General features: G+C 34.1%; 1 protein-coding gene across 6 annotated transcripts; it reads right to left on the bottom strand.

Moving 5' to 3' along the window:
• Positions 1 to 1,568: 1,568 nt before the first annotated feature.
• LOC130052283 (GH3 domain-containing protein-like) lies at positions 1,569 to 22,245 on the bottom strand. 6 transcript variants are annotated; one of them, XR_008800632.1, is made up of 8 exons: positions 22,149 to 22,235; positions 13,610 to 13,748; positions 7,937 to 9,150; positions 6,773 to 6,900; positions 4,465 to 4,607; positions 3,909 to 3,991; positions 2,333 to 2,627; positions 1,569 to 2,288 (listed from the first exon to the last, which is right to left on the bottom strand). XR_008800632.1 is itself a non-coding variant. In XM_056156751.1 (7 exons), exons 2-7 carry the CDS (start codon positions 13,728 to 13,730, stop codon positions 2,400 to 2,402), a joined length of 1,917 nt encoding a protein of 638 aa, XP_056012726.1. In that variant the 5' UTR covers positions 13,731 to 13,748; positions 22,149 to 22,235; the 3' UTR covers positions 1,569 to 2,399. The 6 variants fall into 6 exon arrangements, 5 of the variants coding, with proteins under 5 accessions (XP_056012726.1, XP_056012727.1, XP_056012729.1 ...); XM_056156751.1 differs by having other exon boundaries at positions 1,569 to 2,627; XM_056156752.1 differs by lacking the exon at positions 22,149 to 22,235 and adding an exon at positions 15,567 to 15,657 and having other exon boundaries at positions 1,569 to 2,627.
• Between the last annotated feature and the right edge of the window lie 84 nt (positions 22,246 to 22,329).

Here is a 22,329-nt window from a genome sequence, read left to right as displayed (position 1 = left end):
ATTTCTATGTACATGTACTTCATACATCATTGCAATACAAAGTACTAGAGCTGACTCGGTGTTGAGCTTCATTAAACTTGTGCATTTTCACTTTTATATCTGCTTTTTATCATATTTACTTATTAATTAAAGGTACCTTAACTGCTTATCACTATCCAAACTATAATGTAAATCAAATTTTGAAAATTTCATCAACGTCAAAGGAGATTTGGTGGAGGGAGGAAAATCATGTCTAAATGAATTTTCTAACTGCTTGGGTTTGAGAGCTTGTAACTGTGACATCCCAACAGCTAAGGTATCGCCTCCTACTACAAGAAGCGACACAATACAGCATTCTCTACCCAGAGTTCCGTGCGCTCCTCAATGTGTAACATGCCCTCTGGAGAGAATGACAATACAGTAGGCTATGATGTCATAGCTAGTAAAGCAAAGACAGTCACTGTTATAGTACCAAGTCTCTTGACATAATATGTTTCAGTATTACGTGATCTGGATCCTGAAATCTTACCAGAATTTTTCACAGTATCTTCGACCTTTAAAATTTATCTAATAAAATGGATTCAAAAAGAGGCTTAGAGGTCTTCACAGTTGCCCGAGTATCACACAACAGAGAACTAATCGGAAGTGTTTCATGCTGGTGATGCCAGAGTGCATCTATTGAATGATGCGGATTGTCATTTCATTGTGATCAAGAGCAATAATAATTACTTATGTTAAAGCCAGGACAATTGTGTAATATACTGCTTTATCATTGATCTTCATGACCAAATGACCTTTGTTCAAAGTCCTGAACTATTTCTCTCGTATTCAATGCCAAATATCGGTTTCTAATATCTCTTTGTACTTTGTGATAATCTAGTACAAACATTACTATCTGTATGTACCAGGACTTTCCCATGAGAAATAAGCCTTATCACACATGGCAACATCATCCATAATGCCGTCATCAATTTTGTTGCTTTCTACTTGGCAAACCTCATCCGCAGTAAAATATTCAACTCCTGGGGCGAGATGATGGATTCTTATATTCTAATGTTTTTACAAGTTACATGTATCTTCATCTGGTCTGTAAGACTGCTTCAATGTCTGGTCAGCAGTACTGTGACAAATATGAGCTTGTAATATTTTCAGTTACAAGTTATGGCCCAGACACAAAGTGGGAATGAAGGGTGGAACACGGACAGATATGCTAATTCCTACATTTCTAAACTTTTAAGTTTGTAGGGCCTAGAAAATGTACAGGTTCGTACTAAAAGTATCGAGTTGTCGATAAAGAGATGTACATGTAATTATTTGGTGAAATTGAACATGCTCTAGACGTTTAGATATGAAAATATTAATATATTATAAATAGAAAGCACTATAAAAAATTATTTATTTCATGCATTTTTTTTATCAAGATTAACAAAAACTTCCCCACAGAATGTAGTCTCCTCCAAATATTGCATGTAGTGCAGTTTTCATGTTCATTTATACCTAAAGTTTTCTTTATTAAAATATACAGTAGGAAGTACAGATTTTATCTGTGAACTTAAAATATTTTTCTAATAAACAATGAATAATTCATATTACAGGAGTGAACATACTCTTTAATGAAATTTCACAACTACCAATCATAAATGCATTAACACAGTGTCATCAACAACAAGTACAATTGTGACCCCTGCCATGGTTACTGCAACATATATATAGGTATCTTTCATCATTACCTATCTTTTGCATCAAATATAAAGTCAGTAGATTGTCACACAATCCCAGAATAATTGTACATCTTTGTTACTTAGATCTTGTGACTTCAACATGTGTCATGAATGTATGAAAAGGTGAAGATAACTAAGAGTGGTCAATCTCGTAACTCCTATAAGGAATACAAAATAGAGAGTTAGGTAAAGATGGACCCCTGGATATACCAGAGGTGGGATCATGTGCCTAGGAGGAGTTAGCATCCCCTGTCGACCAAACACACCCGCCATGAGCCCTATATCTTGATAGGTAGACGGAATAATCCATAGTTGGAATCAATGTGCCAAGAAAGGCCTAACAATTGGTATGAAACATGTCAGCATTTTATCAATATTTCATCTCTATATTGATGAAGTCTGCAGGTTGCAAAGTACTGGAGATTGTAAAGAGTGGATTGTCAAGTGATTAGTCTGAAGGTTGTGCAGTACTGGAGTCTGTTAGTTGTAAAGTCTTGTAAATTGTAAAGAGTCTGGAGATTGTAAAATCTGTAGGTTGTTAAGTACTGGAGTAGAGGGTAAAGTCTGTAGGTTTTGAAGTACTGGAATGTACTAGATATACCACAAACACAGATTGACTGACTGATGTACAGATACTAGATATACCACAAACACAGATTGACTGACTGATGGACAGATATACCTAGGGCCCCATATCTTCTAATTATTGTTCACAATGTTTTTCAGGAGAATATTGACAGCCTCTTTAGTTTTAAGGACCCTGGGAACTTTGTACTGATTGGCTGAGGCTTGTGTGTTGTTGATTGTAAATTTACGCAGTTCTTCGAATGTCCCTAATTTAACTTGATACACTTTGATTGGTTGAATACTGCCTTTGTTCCTGAAGGACTCGTAAACATAGGATCTGGAACATAACTCTTTGTCAATCTGCAAATGATGTGAGAAAAGGGACTAAATTTTGGATTTTAATAACGAACGGCAAATGCATGGACCTGAACTAATATATAAAGTGTTTTTAATGTTTGCATTATACATGTATTACTTGCAAGGGTTAATTACTCTAGAAATTCAAAGACATTCTGATTTTTACATGTATAACAAGAGTACCACAAACAGTACAACATATGCTCATTGGCCCTTCAGTGCAATATCTATCCATGATGAGAAAAGGTCCAGAATACTATTTGACCTACATGTACATTTAGCCCCAAAGTAGGTTACAGTGCACCAATCAAGTTGAAATGTGAACTGATTATGTATTTCTCCAAGAGGGAGGTTGTGAAAATTTTTTAGGGAAAAAACTGTATGACCTACTTCTACCCCTAAAGTAGGTCATGGTGCACCAATCCAGCTGAAATGCAAACTGCACTTCTATAACCCTGAGAGGAAGCTTGTGACTAGTTTCAAAGCAATATCTGTATCTGTAACAAAAACAAGGTTTTTCTACTAAGTGATACTACAACCTTGACCTTTGATCTTAAGAAACTATTGGCATCCTCCACTTGGCATAAGGGTATGTGTACCAAGTTTGACAGTCCTAGCCCCAACAGTTCGTCTATATCCTGCTTATAAAGTCTTCCTACTAAGTGATACAACGACTTTGACCTTGAAGAACAAAAGACGTCCTCCACTTGGCATGAGGAGTATGTATACCAAGTTTAACAGTCCTAGCCTCAATAGTTTGGTCTGAATTCTGCCTACAAGGCTTCTCTTATGTAACCGATACTACAACCTTGACCTTGAAAAACAATAGGTATCTTTCATCATGGTGATCAAATGTACCAAGTTGTAAGACCCTGGCGCTTACTGTTTGGTCCTGCCTACAAGGTTTTCTTACTAAGTGATACTACAACCTTGATCTCTGACCTTGACAATAGGTATCTTCCTCTCATCATGGTGATCAAATGTACCAAGTTGCAAGATCCTGGAGCTTACAGTTCATTTTATATTCTGCCTAAGGTCCAGACAGACAGACATACGAGCCATACCATAATACGTTCCATCAATGACGGACGTATAAAAACTAATTAAATAAATTTCATTCGAAGCGTACGGGGTAATTTGTATAATTGTCAAGTTGAATCTGGTCAGCACTGTTATCAAGGGAAAACATATTAAGCATAAGTTTATTACTACCAAAACATTCAATTGGTAAACGTAAATATAAAGTGATATGAAATATTTTCTTTAAAAATTCAACTTTATTACCATCGCTGTCTGTTCTGCTGTTAAAGGTTTTGTCTCATCCCCAAGTTCTAAGAAGACATGATAGAAAGGTGCATAGCTATCACCTGAAAAATGCCATAACTTTGAATATTAGATTCATATAATTTGAATTTTACTAGTAAATTCATTTTTTTTTTGGATCTAAATTGATAAAGAAAATGTTACATGTATTCCAGAAATTGCAGCACAGAGTAAGTAGGAAGAAATGAAAGACAATGCCTTCAGGAAATTTATCAAGATCAAAGGCATTATTATACTTCCCTAATTATATACTTTCAAAATTCCCACATTTTTATTTTTAGAGTATTACTTGCATGTGCATGTATCTGATCAATTTGAATGCTCCCAGGAACACAATGTCACCTGAGTTGGCAATAATAATCATTTTTATTTATAAAATGACCCTTATAAAAGGAATACATATCCTAATTCAAAGTCCTATTTCTTACAGTTCTAGAGTGTGACAGGCACATAGATGGAAAGTAACACTAATTTAAAGCTTCACAAGAGAGTGAAGAGACACAAAATTATTGGTTACCTTTATCATCGATCAACAAACTTTCCACACAGCAGTAGTTCAGTAGTTTCTGTGGAAACCAAGTAGACACAACTTCAGTCAGTGCTTGGTAAAATAGGGACTCTGACGTCTTCTCACCTCTTACATTCAAAAACTGCCCCTTTCTAAAACCAGATATTTCAAATTAATGTAGTATTTTGAAAAATAGCAATTTGAAATAGTCTAGAAACAGTAATTTATACTAAATTGGACAATTTACCACTGTTCACACCTAAAACGAAAGCAGAAGGTATCATGAGTCTGAATTGCTCACCTGGCATTAATAACTAGCCAAGCAATGAATGGCCATATAAAAATTTGGGTCACTCCAAACAGTAAAAGGGAAAACTAAAGGAACATTTTTACCAAATGACAGGGTGCAGCCATTCTGGAGAAGAATTGCACTTTGTCTCAGCCATGGTGGCTTTATCAAAATAAGAATTACTTTTGTGTATCAGCCAATCAAAAGCCATGGTAGCCATTTAAGAAATAACTGCAATGCTTCACACCAGCATACTTCATGAAACACATTAGCACTTCATGAAAAAGTTTATATAGAGAATACCTAGGCTTTTACTGTGTCATAAAAACCTGAAATTTCAATTGTGTGTCTAGTTTATTTCTCGAAAAGCACAATTTTTAGTACTACATTGTTAGGTGGGGTAGCGCAATATACTCTGTCAAAAATTTCCAACCACAATGTCGTAGGTTCCTTACCTCGTGAAATCATCTAAACATCTTGTTGAGAAAAATCTTTACTTTTGTTTCAAATGCATTTTTGTATTATGATGATTTTATAAATTTACAAACAAAGCCGTAACATATGATTCTGAACATTTTCATAAATCATGGGGAAAAAATAGCATTGTTCTTTGTAGCTCTTAAATTGAAAGTTATACATGGAACACCTTTCCTATTCTTTTTCAAAATATTCACCATTATACTCAATACATTTTCTATGTCGATCAGTCCACTCGATTTAAGTGACAAGTGTTGAAAATTTTGCCTATTTTAGACACTAGCTTCTCTCTTTCCCTTAGGATTATGATATTGAAGTAGCGTTTTATCAATTGTTATGCTTCTAGCCAAAAAATTGCTTTTGACTGGATCTTAAATGCCGAGGAAATTCCTGGGAACACAAAATTCTTCTGCTTCTATTCATAATCTCTCAAGATGAAAGGTGAAGATAACGAACAGTGATCAATCTCATAACTCCTATAAAGGTGAAGATAACGAACAGTGATCAATCTCATAACTCCTATAAGCAATACAAAAATAGATACTTGGGCAAACACTGACCCCTGGATACACCAGAGGTAGGATCATGTGCCTAGGAAGAGTAAGCATCCCCTGTCTTTCAAGATCTAAGGTACCCAGAATGCACATCGATACCCTTTGCATTCCTATTTTCCAATAGTATCTGATGAACGGATGATTTGCTATAATTTCTAACACATTTTCTATCTCTGTCTCACTGTTCGACTGTAACTTGTTATTCAGAATTTCTACAATTTTATAGTCCATTTCTTTCATTTGGCCTCTCTTTCATGGCTTGGTGTCATCATATATCTGTCCTTAAATGTATCTCTTATGCCATTTGAATACTTATGTGTGAGAAACATTTCTGTGCAAATCTGTTAATTTCAGCTTTCTGTGAGTCTCTGTAGGTGTCAATATCAGTTCTAGGCAAAAATTTCTAACTACATTTTTCTACAGACTAAAATTTCAAACTGTCGCATAACATGTCATAAAAAATCTTTAAAGTTTACTTCATAATAAAAAAATTTAGTGGAAAAATTAAAGAACATTATAGAAATATTCTGATATATATTTTTATTTCATTTTTAATTGATTTGGAAAATACTATCTTTGTGACTGCAATTACTCTAGGATGATTTACACTCACTGTTTTTGACATTGCACCAATTCCTAGTTTTATTACATAAGATACATGTACCTGTAATTCACCTTATCTAATTACATACAGTGTAGTGACTGATCTTTTTTGCGAATTATTTGGTTTATTTTAGTTGTACAAGTTTCATTTCTCTGTGACAGCAGTACTGAAGAACACCGTTTATCTAGGTGTTTTGTACACCCCTCGTACTCTGTGACATTATCATCAACCCCTTCACGTGAAAATAATGCCATAATCATATATCAGTATTCTTGATATTTCATAGCCTAAAAGATACTATCATCAACTTTGATTAGGCCCTATGTGAACCTTATCATTGTGTATGATGATACTATTATACTAAACAATAATATGATCTCAGATATAACTCACCTGTGTTTAAATTCAATTACAGGACATTGATGGTAGAAGTCAATAACTTTCACAATGTCACCAAATCTGTATCTATAAAGGCCACCAGCATTGGTAATAACGAGTTCATACTCTTCTCCTTTCTCTACCTAGAAAATGCATAGATTGGCAAATTACACTACATGTACACACATTGGACTAAATATTTACATGTACACATATTGGACTAGATATTTACGTGTACACAATGGACTAGATATTTACGTGTATACATTGGACTAGATATTTACGTGTACAAATTGGACTAGATATTTATGTGTACACATTGGACTATATATTTATGTGTACACATTGGACTAGATATTTACGTGTACATATTGGACTATATATTTATGTGTACACATTGGACAAGATATTTATGTGTACACATTGGACAAGATATTTATGTGTACACATTGGACTAGATATTTACGTGTACACACATTGGACTAGATACTTACGTGCATGTACACATTGGACTAGATATTTACGTGTACATATTGGACTAGATATTTACGTGTACATATTGGACTAGATATTTATGTGTACTTATTGGACTAGATATTTATGTGTACACATTGACTAGATATTTATATGTACACATATTGGACTACATATTTACATGTACACATTGGAAGATTTTACGTGAATTACACCATAGAGAACAAAAATCACTATTACTTATTTAGATATGTGTGTACCTATATACAGGTAAATATTTGCCCCCATTTTAATTCTTACCCTTTCACCCTCATCATCAATGGGCAAATCTAAGACTCAGAGCAAATATGTATTCATTATCTTAAATAGTGAGAAATAACTTTTGGCAAATCTAAATCTTAACAAAGTCAAACTGGAGACCAACACCTTAACATTAAAATTGTGGACAATTCTCAGATCATACTACATGGTATTCATCAGGGTCTGGATCTAAAGTTATAAACTAGAAGAAATAAACAGATCACCAACAACACATCATCAGAATGCCCAGGTAAATTTATTTGGTTACTGGGTAATAAAATCCATGCATTCGGTGATCTGTGTAAAATTTTAAAATCATGACAAAATCATTTTCCAATGTGTGTGGGTGTACATCACTCAGGGTAAATGTAACCCTGCATACAGTACATGTATAATCACACAAACCTGATCTATGAAGACGGTCTTGGGTTGGTCCTCACTGGAATGATCCATCGGAATAAACTCAAAGAACATGGAATTCACAGCTAGTACGTAATGACTGGGGTGTTCCTTTGGCCAGATGTTCACTCCCAGGAGTCCCTCCGAGGCTGCATATAAGGGGGAGTAGATGGGTATCCCTTTACAATAGGTCTCTCTCAATATCTTTGCAGGAAGGTCAAAACTACCCGAGTCTGCTGCTAAGATGAGATTACATTCAGGCCACAATAATTGACCAATTCCCATCTTGCTCCCTGACTTCATTATATCTCGTATTTCTTTAGCTCTTTGTGGGTCTGGTGTTAAATCATTGTTTAGTTCCTTTCTGACTGATTCGTTAATGTTAAGTTTAAGATTCACTTCACCTCTCTCAATATCATCAGCAATGTCAGACCAGTTCTGGTAAAGAGCATCGAAGGAGGACAGAACTATAGAGGAAAAATTGGCCTCTAACATACCCAAACTTTTATCCCTTAGTCCAAACAACAAATGTATATATAATGCCTGAGGTTCACTAAGAATTTCAAAGCCGGCTTTAGGAGTGGTGTAAATATTCAGCAGATGTTTGGAATTAGAAGGTGATGAAGAATTTGGGCCCACAAGAATGCCACTCTCTGATTTCCTCCATCGAGGTGTATAGAAAAATTTCAAAGTTTTCAGAAGATTGTTGCTCTCTGCAAAATCTTTTAGAAGACTATGATAGGCAACTGAGATCCCCTGAATAAAGAAAAGAAATCTCTGCCTTCCTGTCATTGGAAGAATGCTGGATTTTCCCGAAGTTCCTGAGGTAACAGCAAATATGACTGGTTGTCGAGCAGTCAGTATTTTTTCTTCACCAATCATCATCTGTTGGATATAGGGCTCATAATGGGAAATGTAGGTCAGTGGCAGCTGCTTAACATAATCCTCTCTGCTTTTTATTTCAGAAAACCTGTACTCCTTACCATATTGGGTCTCCAAATTCTCTTTCAGACGATCTAAAAGGAGTTTGTTTTGTGTTGCAACTACATCTTTACAAGATTTATCCATCTTTCTTCTAGCAAAATAGCCCACCCACGATAAGCTTGCTATGGCAACATAATGGTCAAGTTTGCTGCGGTATGTATGGAATGTTGATGTCTTCCGTCGTGCCACATCAAAGCACACTATTGCTGAAACTCCACAGACTGGAGCAAGGAGTCCTGTAATAAAAAGATATACTGAGAAAGGCTTCATATTCAAGAAAATATCAAAATATCATTTTTTTTGGTCTCTCCTCTACATTTAAAGTTTTATAATTGCCACTCGACATGATTCTAAGAATGTTATCCTAACTTAGTGATTTCAAATGCAGTAAGGATTGCAGAAGGAAATTAATCAGACTAGCATAAAGAAATAAATAATAATTATAAATATTACAATTTTAATGTACTTTGTTTATGATAAAATCTCAGTGTACTTTGTGTTACAATCTTATTGTGCTTTGTGCGTATACAATCTCTATATACTTTGACCAATGTTCAGAATATCATTTAACATGATCAAGAATTCTAGAAAAAAAATCAGCAATCATATTCACATAATGAAAAAAAATTGTGAGCTAATAAAATGCATACATGCTGAAGAAGTGCATGTGATGATACCCCAATGTTTAAAGTCCACTTCCCCCAAAAAAACATTGAAATTAAAAATACTTGAACTGACATTAACGTAAGTATATAAACACCATGAAATCATGTGATCTTCATTGCACTGTTCATTGAGGAAGCTAGTCCTTAATTAGTCTAAAGTGTAAATGAGATTTACACCTGAAGAGTTGATTTATCAGGTGACAATAGGAATGCATAATATATGTATCATGCTGGCTACTTAACACAGGGACAGGATATTTTGAAAATGTAGCCTCCTCCTTTATCTGGCTAAATCATTTTGTCTGTTAAGTGTGTAATTCAGGGGAAACAGGAAGGGGGATCACAGAGACAGCTTCCTCTTCCTTTCTGGGTTTTATCCAAACACTTGGTATCTACTACATGCAAAAGTACAACAAGTGAAGTCAAAACAAATCATATATATATATAGATCATTTTGATTTTTAGTAGAAAAATTTAACTTTTTGCTTTTGATATCCTAATTTTCCAATTCAAACAAGAGGCCCATGGGCCACATCGCTCACCTGAGTCACCTTGGCCCATATCTGAAGACTTTCCATATATATTTGCATGTAAAAACTTAGTCCCTATTATGGCCCAAACTACCCTTTGCAAACTTGAATCTACACTATGTCAGAAAGCTTTCATGTAAATGTCAACTTCTTTGGCCCAATGGTTCTTGAGAAGAAGATTTTTAAAGCTTTTTCCTATATTTGTATGTAAAACTTTGACACCCCCCCCCCCCCCCACTTGTGGCCCCATCCTACCCCCCGGGGGCCATGATTTGAACAAACTTGAATCTGCACTATGTCAGAAAGTTTTCATGTAAAAATCAGCTTTTCTGGCTCAGTGGTTCTTGAGAAGAAGATTTTTAAAGATTTTTCCTATATATTTGTATGTAAAACTTTGATCCCCTATTGTGGCCCCATCCAACCCCCGGGGCCATGATTTGAACAAACTTGAATCTGCAATATGTCAGGAAGCTTTCAGGTAAATTTCAGCTCCTCTGACCCAGTGGTTCTTGAGAAGAAGATTTTTAAATGACTCCACCCTATTTTTGCATTTTTGTGATTATCTCCCCTTTGAAAGGGACATGGCCCTTCATTTGAACAAACTTGAAAGCCCTTCACCCAAGGATGCTTAAATGTGAAAAGTTTACAGACAGACAGACAGACGGACGCCGGACAAAATGTGATCAGAAAAGCTCACTTGAGCCTTCGGCTCAGGTGACCTAAAAACTTCAGTTTAACAGAGGAGGAGGTATATGGGTATTTTAGAATTTCATCTCAGTTAATGTTGACCTTTCACATTCAAACATGAAAATAAACAGAAAACTAAAATATTGTGCAAAGTAGAATTCCAGCCATCTCTGCTTGTCATTTGGTTTATAATTCACTCCTCTTGGAAAGAAGAAGAGTGGATTGTAAACCTTGGTTATCAAAGATTTCCAGTGAGTTATAAGAAACATGGCATGATTCATTATTGCATTTAATTTTTTTCACTCTGGTGATGTTCTTTGACCTCTAACCCCAGATGAGTACTTTGTGTAATAGCATAAAGAAAGCATTCTTGCAAGTCAAGGAATTTCCCTTCAAGTGAGTCATTTGGATAAAAAATAATTGTCTTAAATCTAGTACAAAAAAGCAATTTACAACTAAATGAACTTAAATGTATATATCCCAGTATATACATTAAAAGTTTCGAACATGTAACAGGAAGGGAGAAAATGCAACAAATCGAACCCAGCCCCCTGAATCTCCAGTCAGGTGCTCTGCCACCTGAGCTATCTGGCCACTGGCAATCAAACCCGTCTGACTGCCACATTCCTCCCTCCTTAAATGTCTTCATACCTTGAAGACATCAACCCAGGATCTTTATCCTCTGGCAGGCATTTTCACCTGTCAGTTCCATTAGGGCTGGTCTATGGAACCAACTGTATAACAGCAGACAAGACCAGGATTCAAACCAGGGCCCCCTGAATCACCAGTCAGGTGCTCTAGCTACCAATTGAGCTATCTGACCACCAGCAATCAAACTCATCAGACCACCACAAACATAAAACCCAATGGGTGAATGGGTTATACTCATATCATTATAAAGAAAATGATGGTCACCATGTGCAGCATTGTTGTGCATATTTATGAAAATGTAATCTACTTTTCTTTAGGAATATATAATAAACATAAAATTTTGTCAGTGATAAATTTAATTATTAATGCTGTTTCAATATATTTTATTTCTTGATAAAAAGCATTGACTTCTCAATTACACACAAAAATCTATAATATATTAATATATCATTACTTTGGCAAATATGTCCAGGCTGAAGAGATGGTAGCCATTGGAATTTTCCTACTTCAGAAACAAATATTTACATTTCCAATGTTTTTGCCTTTGATGTCTTTACCAATTGTAGTACGTGATAGCCATTTCCTCATGAATGTGATGCAGATGTGAACAATGATGAAGCATATGAATCTATATATAGTACATGTATGTCTATTTTACCACCTGAGAATTCCGACAGAAATGAAAATAAAATGTACATATAATAAATAAATTTCATTTTTAACAAGATGTGTTTGTGAAATATATATGATATATATGATATCATGCAATTCAAAATTGCTAACAAGTTTTCAATATTGAAGTTATTTATTGACATTTCATTGTGGTTGCGTTTCTTCTGTGAGTTAGAATATAAATAGAGAATAATACATGGTAAAATCTGTATCACACTCCATTTCAACCAGAGAATCCAATATCTGCCCGAGGGCCATAGGCCCAAGGGCTGATATTGGTCGAGGGTTGATATATATGGAGTGTGATACAAATTTTGCTATCTATTGTTTTTATTATATATATGAAAATAGTGAATTTTAAGGGCTTATTAACAGATAAATGTTCAAAACGATTACTGTTTTTGAATGATTTAAGATATTCAATGAATACATATACTGGTCAGTATATTCTATAAGATAGCAATTTAAATTTATTTTTTTCAATTCTTTATAGTTTAATATTACTATTTGCTCAAAATTCTTTTCACATTTGGATGCAACTTTATCAATTCCTCAAGTTCTCCAATTCTCCTCAATGTTCTCTCTCCCATTTCTATCTTTCTCCATTTGTTTACAAATTAAATTATATCGTCTGCTTCCAAATAAAAAATTCCAAGGTACTCTGAATGAAAACTACTAAAGGTGTTCCAGAAATGTACAATAAGGGGTGAAATAAAGGGTGCTGATACAGGGTGTGTGATAAAGGGTGTGTGCCTGTGTTCATATCAGGATTGTGCATAAGGAATAAATGCTGACTTTTTTGTACCATAGGGGATTTAAAACAATGGAGACATCGAGTAACTTCTGCATTATCAGCTTTGCTATAACATTTATCCCATAAATAAATGGTTAGTTTGTTGGTATTATGAGGGTAAAAAAGTAATGTTGGGTATAGTTTCTGTGTAATCTGCTTTGCATATACTCCATCGTTTTTATATCGATCGATCCCATAAAATAAACAAACTAAATACTGCAGCTCACTTTTGTTTCATGAGACCTTCCTATGGAAACAATGACATAACTTTTGTGACATTACTCATTGCTTAACCAAAGCCTTCTATGTGTAAGAGTTTATTCACAAGAACTAAAATTTCCACATCTGACTAGTCTCACAAAATTATGTTAAAGAATGTTCTTGCAAATGTGATTTACAGTATAGAATTAATATACTGTCAGTGATACTTGCATAGAAAATCTTTTTCTTATAATTGTATATCTGGCATTTATGTCCAATCTGTGTCAAAGTGCCTTCATCGAAATATTGAAATAGGACAGCAATTAGTGAAGGTATAACAGGACAAGTTTACAATTACAGAGACGACATTGATAAAATTAATGTGAAAATCATTCATGATTGTAAATATTATCCTTTCATAACACTGTTTCAGTCGCTTAAGTAAACATGTAACATATGTATAAAAGTATTACAGTCAGCAGTATGGATTTCTTACCAGCCCAAAGTTTAGACATGATTGTGTGAGTGGGAACAAACAGAATATAGTGCAGGAGGTATATTACAACAGACAAGAGGAGTGTTCCACACCAAACCTTCCAGTCACCAAGTTGAACCATCTTTAATGTCTATTTTACCTGTAACAAAAAATGTATATACAAATCATGTACTTGACTTGATTTATGTCCCCCTCCCCCCATAAAACATTTCTGTCAAATTTCATGCCAATTTGATTTATATGAATCAGAAAACTATGTTCACAAAGACTTCTCATTTATCAAAATGACAAAGTCCATTTTATACACTATGGGAAATTCCAAAAATTAAATTTTATCTAAACTTGAAAATTCTCTTAAATTTCAATCCAATCTATACTCTGAAGATTGATATATTTTGAAAGTAAAAGGTCCATACATGTGGGCCTTACATTAATGATCACATGAGAATTTCATGACAGATAATCTATTTTAGAAGAGTTGCATGCATATTGTAAGTAGGAGCAATGTCGAGTGCCTCTTTCAAACTCCGATCATTATAATAGATTTGTCTCATTTTTATGTGCATTAGCACCAGGCCTGGCCATATCCTAATTTTAAAGTTCTTCATCATTTTGAATTTATATTGATCTAGACAAAACTTTAAAAGTTTCTACTGGAAAAGGGTGAATTCTTACTGTGGTTACACGACAGTGATTACAGACATGGTTTTAAAACTGAAATTAATCAAACTAAATTAGTAGGAAAAACTTCATGAATGTAATGTTCACAAACTTTGAAACTCACACTGACACAACAATAACAATGTGTTTGCCCCAAACAATGGAGACAACATATAATATGAAACATGTTATTGTGATTTTAAAAAAAAGAATTATCTTTTTTCAATAAAAAGAATACATTACATTAGTAGAAAATCAAACTTTTGACAATGAATATTATGTGTATACATATACTAGTGGCACGTACTACTATAGAATTCATGGACTTTAGATATCAGCTTGGATTAATTAGCTCAGTGCACTGTGAGTAAGAGCACCTGACTTATTTTCTGCTTTTCTACTAAAAATGGTGCTGTGAATGCAACCCTGTTCATATACTATAGGCAGGGACAAACTTAATGTGTCAATGTCATATGAGGGTGGGATATGTAGTAGAATATAATACATTCAAATTGGAATTGTTTGTCATAATTTATATAGCATGGCATTGAGAAAGAAATTTAAGTTAATTTTACTAGTTACATGTCTTTAAGTACATGTATTACATTGTCAAATTCATTTATGTCCTGCAATTTCTCCTCCCTCCCCCAATAACCAAGGAGGTGACAAGGTGCATGACCATGCTGCACAACAATATTCATATACAAATAGAATCTCTTCTATAGGATCATTATACACATATCAAAAAGTTGTTTTGGCTTTCTTCTCAATGTGGGTATTATATCTTAGAACACCATTTATGTCTAATGTGTGGAAATAACTGCCATGCAGTGTTTGTAATTTAACAGAATCTGAATGTAAAATTTTTATGAAGTCTTCAGAACTTTATTGCATATAGGAACAATTTACAATCATTCTGTGAGGGGAAATTTTTAAATTTGACAGAGGCCAACTGGGGGGATGATATATGAAGTACAATCAACATACCATGATTAAGTTTTATACATATTTCCTACATTAAATTCATGCAAATATACCTCAATAAAAAGTTAAAGATATATAAATCAGAGTGATGCACCATGACAGATGTAGATAGATGAATATTGAGTAGAAAAAGGTAAGTTACACTCATCTGGACCGACTCAATCTGTGATAAAAAACCTTAACTGCCTTATAGAAAAATACACAGGAAATTCTCTTTTTTCATTATAATCAAGATAGTATATTTTCCAAAAAATGTAAATTAAAATTACAATTAAGGCATCCTTAATAATACAAAAATTAAAGAAATACTTGCCATTGCAAACACAGTGCAGCTCAAGGTACACATTCAGGTAATTCTTAGTATGTATCTATGTTGCTTTCATAACCTCATATGCAATTCAAATGAAGTTAACTATCTTGTGATGTAATTATATTATCAAGAGCTGCCATAATTTAACATAGGTACATGTAATGACCTTGTATTGCAGGAGAGGGCTTATATAAGCTCTGCCTGCTGTTAAATGCTGGATATAGAGAGCATTACATAGTGGTGATCAAGGTTTTCAATCATTATTCAACTTAGAATTGAAGCATGCATGTATGTCTCAGGTCTAATTACCATATAAGAATATATGGAGGGAGAGAGAGAGATTAGAATTGATGACAGCATTTTGGAGATTGAAATGCTTATGGTGGAAATATGGGGCATTACAATTTCTTATTCTTCAAACAGAAAGACGGAGAGAGAAAATAGGCTTGAGATTTGTCGAAAATGCGAGAGAAGTTATAGGTAAAAACGAAACTAACACGATTTTTTTTTAAATACACACAATGTACATGTAACAGTTTATGATATTGGGAATTTCTAGATTTAAGTAAATTGGGAATTTTGGGGGTTTTCCCATTTGGGAAGGGTCCGATAACTGTATGTTAACCAATATGCTGTATTGCATAAGGAACAAGAGATGTTTGTAAAACACATATGCCCCCCATGGTGGAAAATTGAAAAGGGTTACACACACACACATCATTTAATTGAGAGTAGTATCATCAATTCAAAATATTGAGCAGACAATATCTTCCTATGTCAAGTGTGGATTGACCATGTGACCTAAAAATCAATAGGGGTCATCAACTCCTGAAGATGTACCAGTGTACCAAGTTTGATGTCTGTCAAGCAAAGGGTTCTCAAGATATTGAGCGGACAGTATATTCCTATGTACAGTTTAACCCTTGACCTTTGACCATGCGACCTCAAAATCAATAGGTGTCATCTTCTCCTGAAGATGTACCAGTGTACCAAGTTTAATGTCTGTCAAGCAAAGGGTTCTCAAGATATGGAGCAGACAGTATATTCCAATGTCCAGTTTGACCCTTGACCTTTGACCATGTGATATGAAAATCAATAGGGGTCGTCTTCTTTTGAAGACGTACCAGTGTACCACGTTTGATGTCTGTCAAGCAAAGGGTTCTCAAGATATTGAACGGACAGTATATTCCTATGTCCAGTTTGACCCTTGACCTTTGACCATGTGACCTCAAAATCAATGGGGGTCATCTTCTTCTGAAGATGTACTGGTGTACCAAGTTTGATGTCTGTCAAGCAAAGGGTTCTCTAAACATTGAATGGTCAGTATATTCCTATGCCCAGTTTGACCCTTGACCTTTGACCAAATGACCTCAAAATCAATAGGGGTCATCTACTCCTTAGGATGTACCAGTGTGCCAAGTTTGATGTCTTTCAAGCAAAGGGTTCTCAAGATATTGAGCGGATATTATATTAGGGGTCATCTACTCCTTAGGATGTACCAGTGTGCCAAGTTTGATGTCTTTCAAGCAAAGGGTTCTCAAGATATTGAGCGGATATTATATTCCTATGTCCAGAGTAGATTGACCTTTGACCTTTGGACCTGAAAAACAATATGGATCCTCTTCTACTCATAACTAACCCACATATGAAATATCATTATCATCAAGTGAATGGTTCTCAAGATATTGAGCGGACAACACATGGTCTACAGACCGACCGACAGGTGCAAAACGATATGCCCCCTCTCTTTCAAAGGGGGGCATAATTAAGTAGAATTGAATTAACTGTACAATAGGCCATTTAGAATCAGTAAATAAAGCTGATTTAGACTCCGGTGACCTAAAAACATTAACATGTACTTGCAAAATAAAACCTACAAGGTCTGCATATCTGATGGAGAGAGGAATGGGGGGGGGGGGGGGGGGGGGCAAAAAATTATTAGGATTTAAAATAATGAATAGCACTAAAATAAATATCATATATTGGATCTAGGTTTAAAAAAATTAAATGTTTTTCATAATTCTAAATGGAAGCTAGATTGAGAATGTACATGTTTTCTTTAGGTATAAATATTTTTGTAGATTTTCTTTTCGGGAATATGCATGTAAAATGTACGTACTGTATTGAACAATAACCGTCCTCTAAATTCTTTAATTTATCTATCCAAATCCATGTATGACATGACTGCATTCATCAACCTCTTATGTCCATGCAAAGACAGTGATATGATTCAAAAGAACAATTCTCTGTTTCACACCACCTGAGATTTACAGACAGTACAAGTGCCTTTGCCATATAGTGTCATGACTATATAATATTTGCATTAATTATTATTAAGGTGCATCATCTTGAAAAAGGTTTTCACTAGGCTTTATGGTATTTTGTTTAGGGAATTAGAAGCTAATTATTAACAATATCATTTTGTCATGATCGAAGTTCATCAATTTATGTTCATCATTTGTTTCTCATTGATACACAGGATGTAATTAAGTTAATCATAATATATTGTACAGTCAATATAACATTCATGCTATGCTCAACCACTTCTGTTATGTACCAGTAATGCCTTGAAAGACTGACAGTTCCTAATGTAATTTTCCAACATTAATTGATCCTATGCATCTTTGTATTTGACTCAGAGAGCAAACAGTGTTTCCATTCTCTCCACCTCTCAAAACTCCACTGTCATTCAGCATTTTAATGTCTAAACAATGTAGAACACTGAATTGGTGGTGGTGGTGGGTTTTTTTAAACATTAAAGATTACATTATATCCATATTGTTCAGAAACCTCATTCTGCTAAAAATTCAAAATTTGGAAAAACAGGTTCCAATTTGACCTATCAAAATTATTGATGGTCTCAGGTGGTCTGGAGGCAATAAATTGTGGTTTTGGTTAAGTGCTTTGTAAAAAGTATGTGCCCTTGGGACTATAGTTAATATGAATACTTATAAAAATTCCTCTACAATACGCAATTTCTGAGATATCTGCTCTTTCGTGATGGAGGTACGTTCAGTATACGCAATTTCCGAGATATTAGCTCTTTTGTGATGGAGGTACAATATATGTTCAGTATTCTGTTGAACACTTGGGTGGGTAAAAGATGTATATAGACATATACAGTATAGACTGTCTATAATATGTTTTACGGCGTTACCGTGTTTGAGGGCGAAGCAAAAATGTTTTGGCATTAGTATCTATATCCAAAACAGGACAAAAACAACCCGAAGTTAGCACGCGGACGGAGCTGTATCAAAACATCCTAATTTTGGACATTTGATCCGCCTATATATTGAACGCGGGAAATATAACGCAATTGATGTAAACAGTACATTGTGACGTCATATTCAGCGTCGTTATTTAGCAAATTTACAAACATAGCGTTTGAACCACAACAAAAAACATGGCGTTAATCATGGAGTGATTATATATGATTAGGAAAATAAGATTTACATGCTTTTACGGATTTTATGTAACATCTCAGAATGACGCGAACTAGGGTAGACGAGATTTAAAATGGAGGAATACATGTCCACGCGCTAATATTCGAATCGACGCCATTGGTACCAAACTTTTCAAGTTCCATAGGTATGATTTAATTTTTCATTATTTTCCTATATTTTCCTTTTATATATGTATATACGTGTTACCTATAGGGAGAGCTCCGCTCTCACGGCCCTTCGGGCCGTGAGAGGGCTTCGCCCTCTATTAATAAGGGTAAAAGTTATGAAAGCGTAAATTTTGTTTATATCAGCCGTTGGTATACATTAAACTGACCACATCAAGGATAATTTGTTTGAATTGGGCCATTGAATAAAATGTGAAATTATTATCTATTTCCTTTTCTACACAAGTGATACTTTTATCAAAGAAAGGTGGTAATAATTTGTTTAAGCTATTTTATTATCAAATACTAATAAACTTGTGCGCAAGAGTTCATCAAAGGAAAATAACTATTGGATAACTCGGAAATTGCATATTGAGCTAGTAAATTATAGACATGTGCCTGTCTTAAAGTGTCTATCAGATGCAAAATGATTTCTTATCTCTTTTGGTAAGTTGGTAAGTTGTGCTAGCTATAAAGTAACACAAAGTAAATAAATTCACAAATATTTCTAAGAACAATGCAAATTTAAGTATTCTTAAGAATGCCTACATGCATGTCTCTTAGAATCCATGTCACTATCTTTCCACAAATATTACAAAAAAGAATATGTCACACAGACTATTGTCTAAATTATGAAAAACGTGAAATAAGATTTTGATTTTGATTTTTTTTAAATCTGCAAGTGGTACTGGTGATGCTAGTTTGAATAAACATGAAATTGCCTCCTATAATTATCATTCAATCATGGAAATTGGCTCCAGCCAGCCATTTTCACATTCACCTGTCCATTTAGGGACAGTAAAAGTTCTCAATTGATCTGTAAAAATTTAATATGTTAATAGCACAAGTGACAATGAGTGAATAAAAATAATCATGTTCTAGTCCTGAATGGAATATGACAATATCAAAATGATTAAATTAAATATGTAAAATGCTCGAAATCATCATGATCATTTGTATCCTGGATTTGTATGTGTATGTCATACCTCTTGAAATGCAAGATAGTGGGCAGACTTCATTTGTCCAAAATTGATGCATGCCACATTGTGCCAGCTAGTGAATATATGAATGGTGTAAAGCGGCACATTGACAAACGAAAAAACCTGGGGAAAAATATGGTGGAACACGTTGCTATCATTCTTGCAGAGTACGATAGATACAATACAAGATAAGCGATGTGGGTTTTGTTTTGACACAATAAAAAAATTCTCCAGGAGAACTTGCGTCCGGGTAAGAGTTCTTCAAGGGAAGTCGTACCCATTCAATATCTGGGTACGAGTTCTGGAGAAAAACTTTGTCATCTTATCAAATAGAAATGTGGGTATGAGTTCTCCTAAAGATAAAACTTTGTCATTTCTGTTATAAAAATCTGGGTACTCTTTCTCCTGTAGAAAAAAAACTTTGTCATTTCTAATATCAATGGAAATCTGGGTATGAATTTTTCTTGAGAAAAACTTTGTCATTTCTGTCAAAAATCTGGGTACGTATTCTCCTCCACATGCCGGAGAATAGATGTACGCTATAAAAATAAAATGTCGCAGGTTTAAAATTTGTGTTTAATTGCAATAATTTTACTAATTATCGTCTCAAGCCAAACAGAAATTCAAATGGGGAAAAAAAATCAAAAAACAAACAAAGAAGTATGATCATTGCATTTACTTTTTTTATTTAATTGAAAGGCATGATCATAGTAAATTCTGTATAATATATGAAATCCTCAATTTTTTTCAAGGAGAAATTGTATCCAGATTTCAATACCTAAAATGGTACGATTCTTAATGAGATAAACTCGTATCAAAATTTCGATTACTATATAATGACAAACTTTTTCTCCAGGAGAACTCTTACCAAAATTGATTCGACAGAAAAGACATATATATAGTTTTTCTCCGGGAGAATCCATTTAATAAAATTATTAAGTTTTTTCTCTCCACGAGAACTCGTACCCAGATTTCAATTACATTTTTTTTTTCTCCAGGAGAACTCGTACCCAGATTTTTATGACAGAAAAGACAAAGTTTTTCTCCAGGAGAACTCGTACCAAGATTTATAAGATAAAATGACTAAGTTTTTTCTCTGGGAGAACTCGTACCCAGATTTTTATAATACAATTATTGACAAGCTTTTCTCTAGGAGGATTTTTACTTGTACCCATGCACATTTCTATTCGTTAAAATATGACAATGTTTTTCTCCAGGAGAGCTCGTACCCAGATATTGATAGGTACGACTTCTCTTGGAGAAGTCGTATCTGGGTAAGTCTTCTCCAGGAGAACTCGTATCCAAATTTTTGGGTATGAGTTCTCCTGGGTATGACTTCTGATACCAATATTACACACTGGCGTGCCAATATTACAATAAGCAAATGAAGTGTCATGCACATGCACGCCTGTTTATCATTATTAGATCAATCGGCACATTTGGTGGTTTAATTGACAAATGAATTAGTCGACAATTATAGTAAACTAGCTTATCAGTACACTTGAAAATGTCTCATATTTTTCATTAACAGTACAAAATGTGAACATATTCATGAGATAATGAAATGCAAAAAATACATTTCTTATTTTATTCATTTGTTTTAAACACAGGCCGACAGAGGCTTCTTACACATAATGTTCTTACACAATATATAAATATCTAACTAATATTTATATATAGGCCTAGATTGAGAACATAATGGATAAGAAGGCCCTGTGGTTTTACATATATATAAATCTATTCCTTTGGCCACAGGAGTCGGCAATTTTATCAATAAAGTAGAAGCTCAGTGGTAGTATTTATGCCAACTTCTCATTTATTTCTACTTTATTGATAAAATTGCCGACTCCTGTGCTTTGGCAAAGTCATCATAGATTTGAATTAGTTACAAAACCAATTTGAATAAAATATCAATGCATTTTCATTCATATTGATACTTACTAAATTAATTGTTACTCAACATAAAATATTACAAATACTTTCAAGACATGTTCTTACCTTGAACAACCCTTTTCATAGATCCATTCATCATCGGCATACAGAAGAAATTCGAGTTATTATGTAAAATGAAAGTAGAGGAGTAAAACTTAAACTCTCATTCGATAAAATCTAAAGTTCCGAATAAAATCTTTCAGTGATAAAAATGATAATGATAATGTTTAATTATTGTAAGTTTTCT

This window comes from Ostrea edulis, chromosome 2, assembly GCF_947568905.1.
Source record: "Ostrea edulis chromosome 2, xbOstEdul1.1, whole genome shotgun sequence".
Classification (NCBI taxonomy): Eukaryota; Metazoa; Mollusca; class Bivalvia; order Ostreida; family Ostreidae; genus Ostrea; species Ostrea edulis.
Note: the sequence above shows the minus strand (reverse complement) of the source record. Positions and strands in the feature narration are given on the sequence as shown.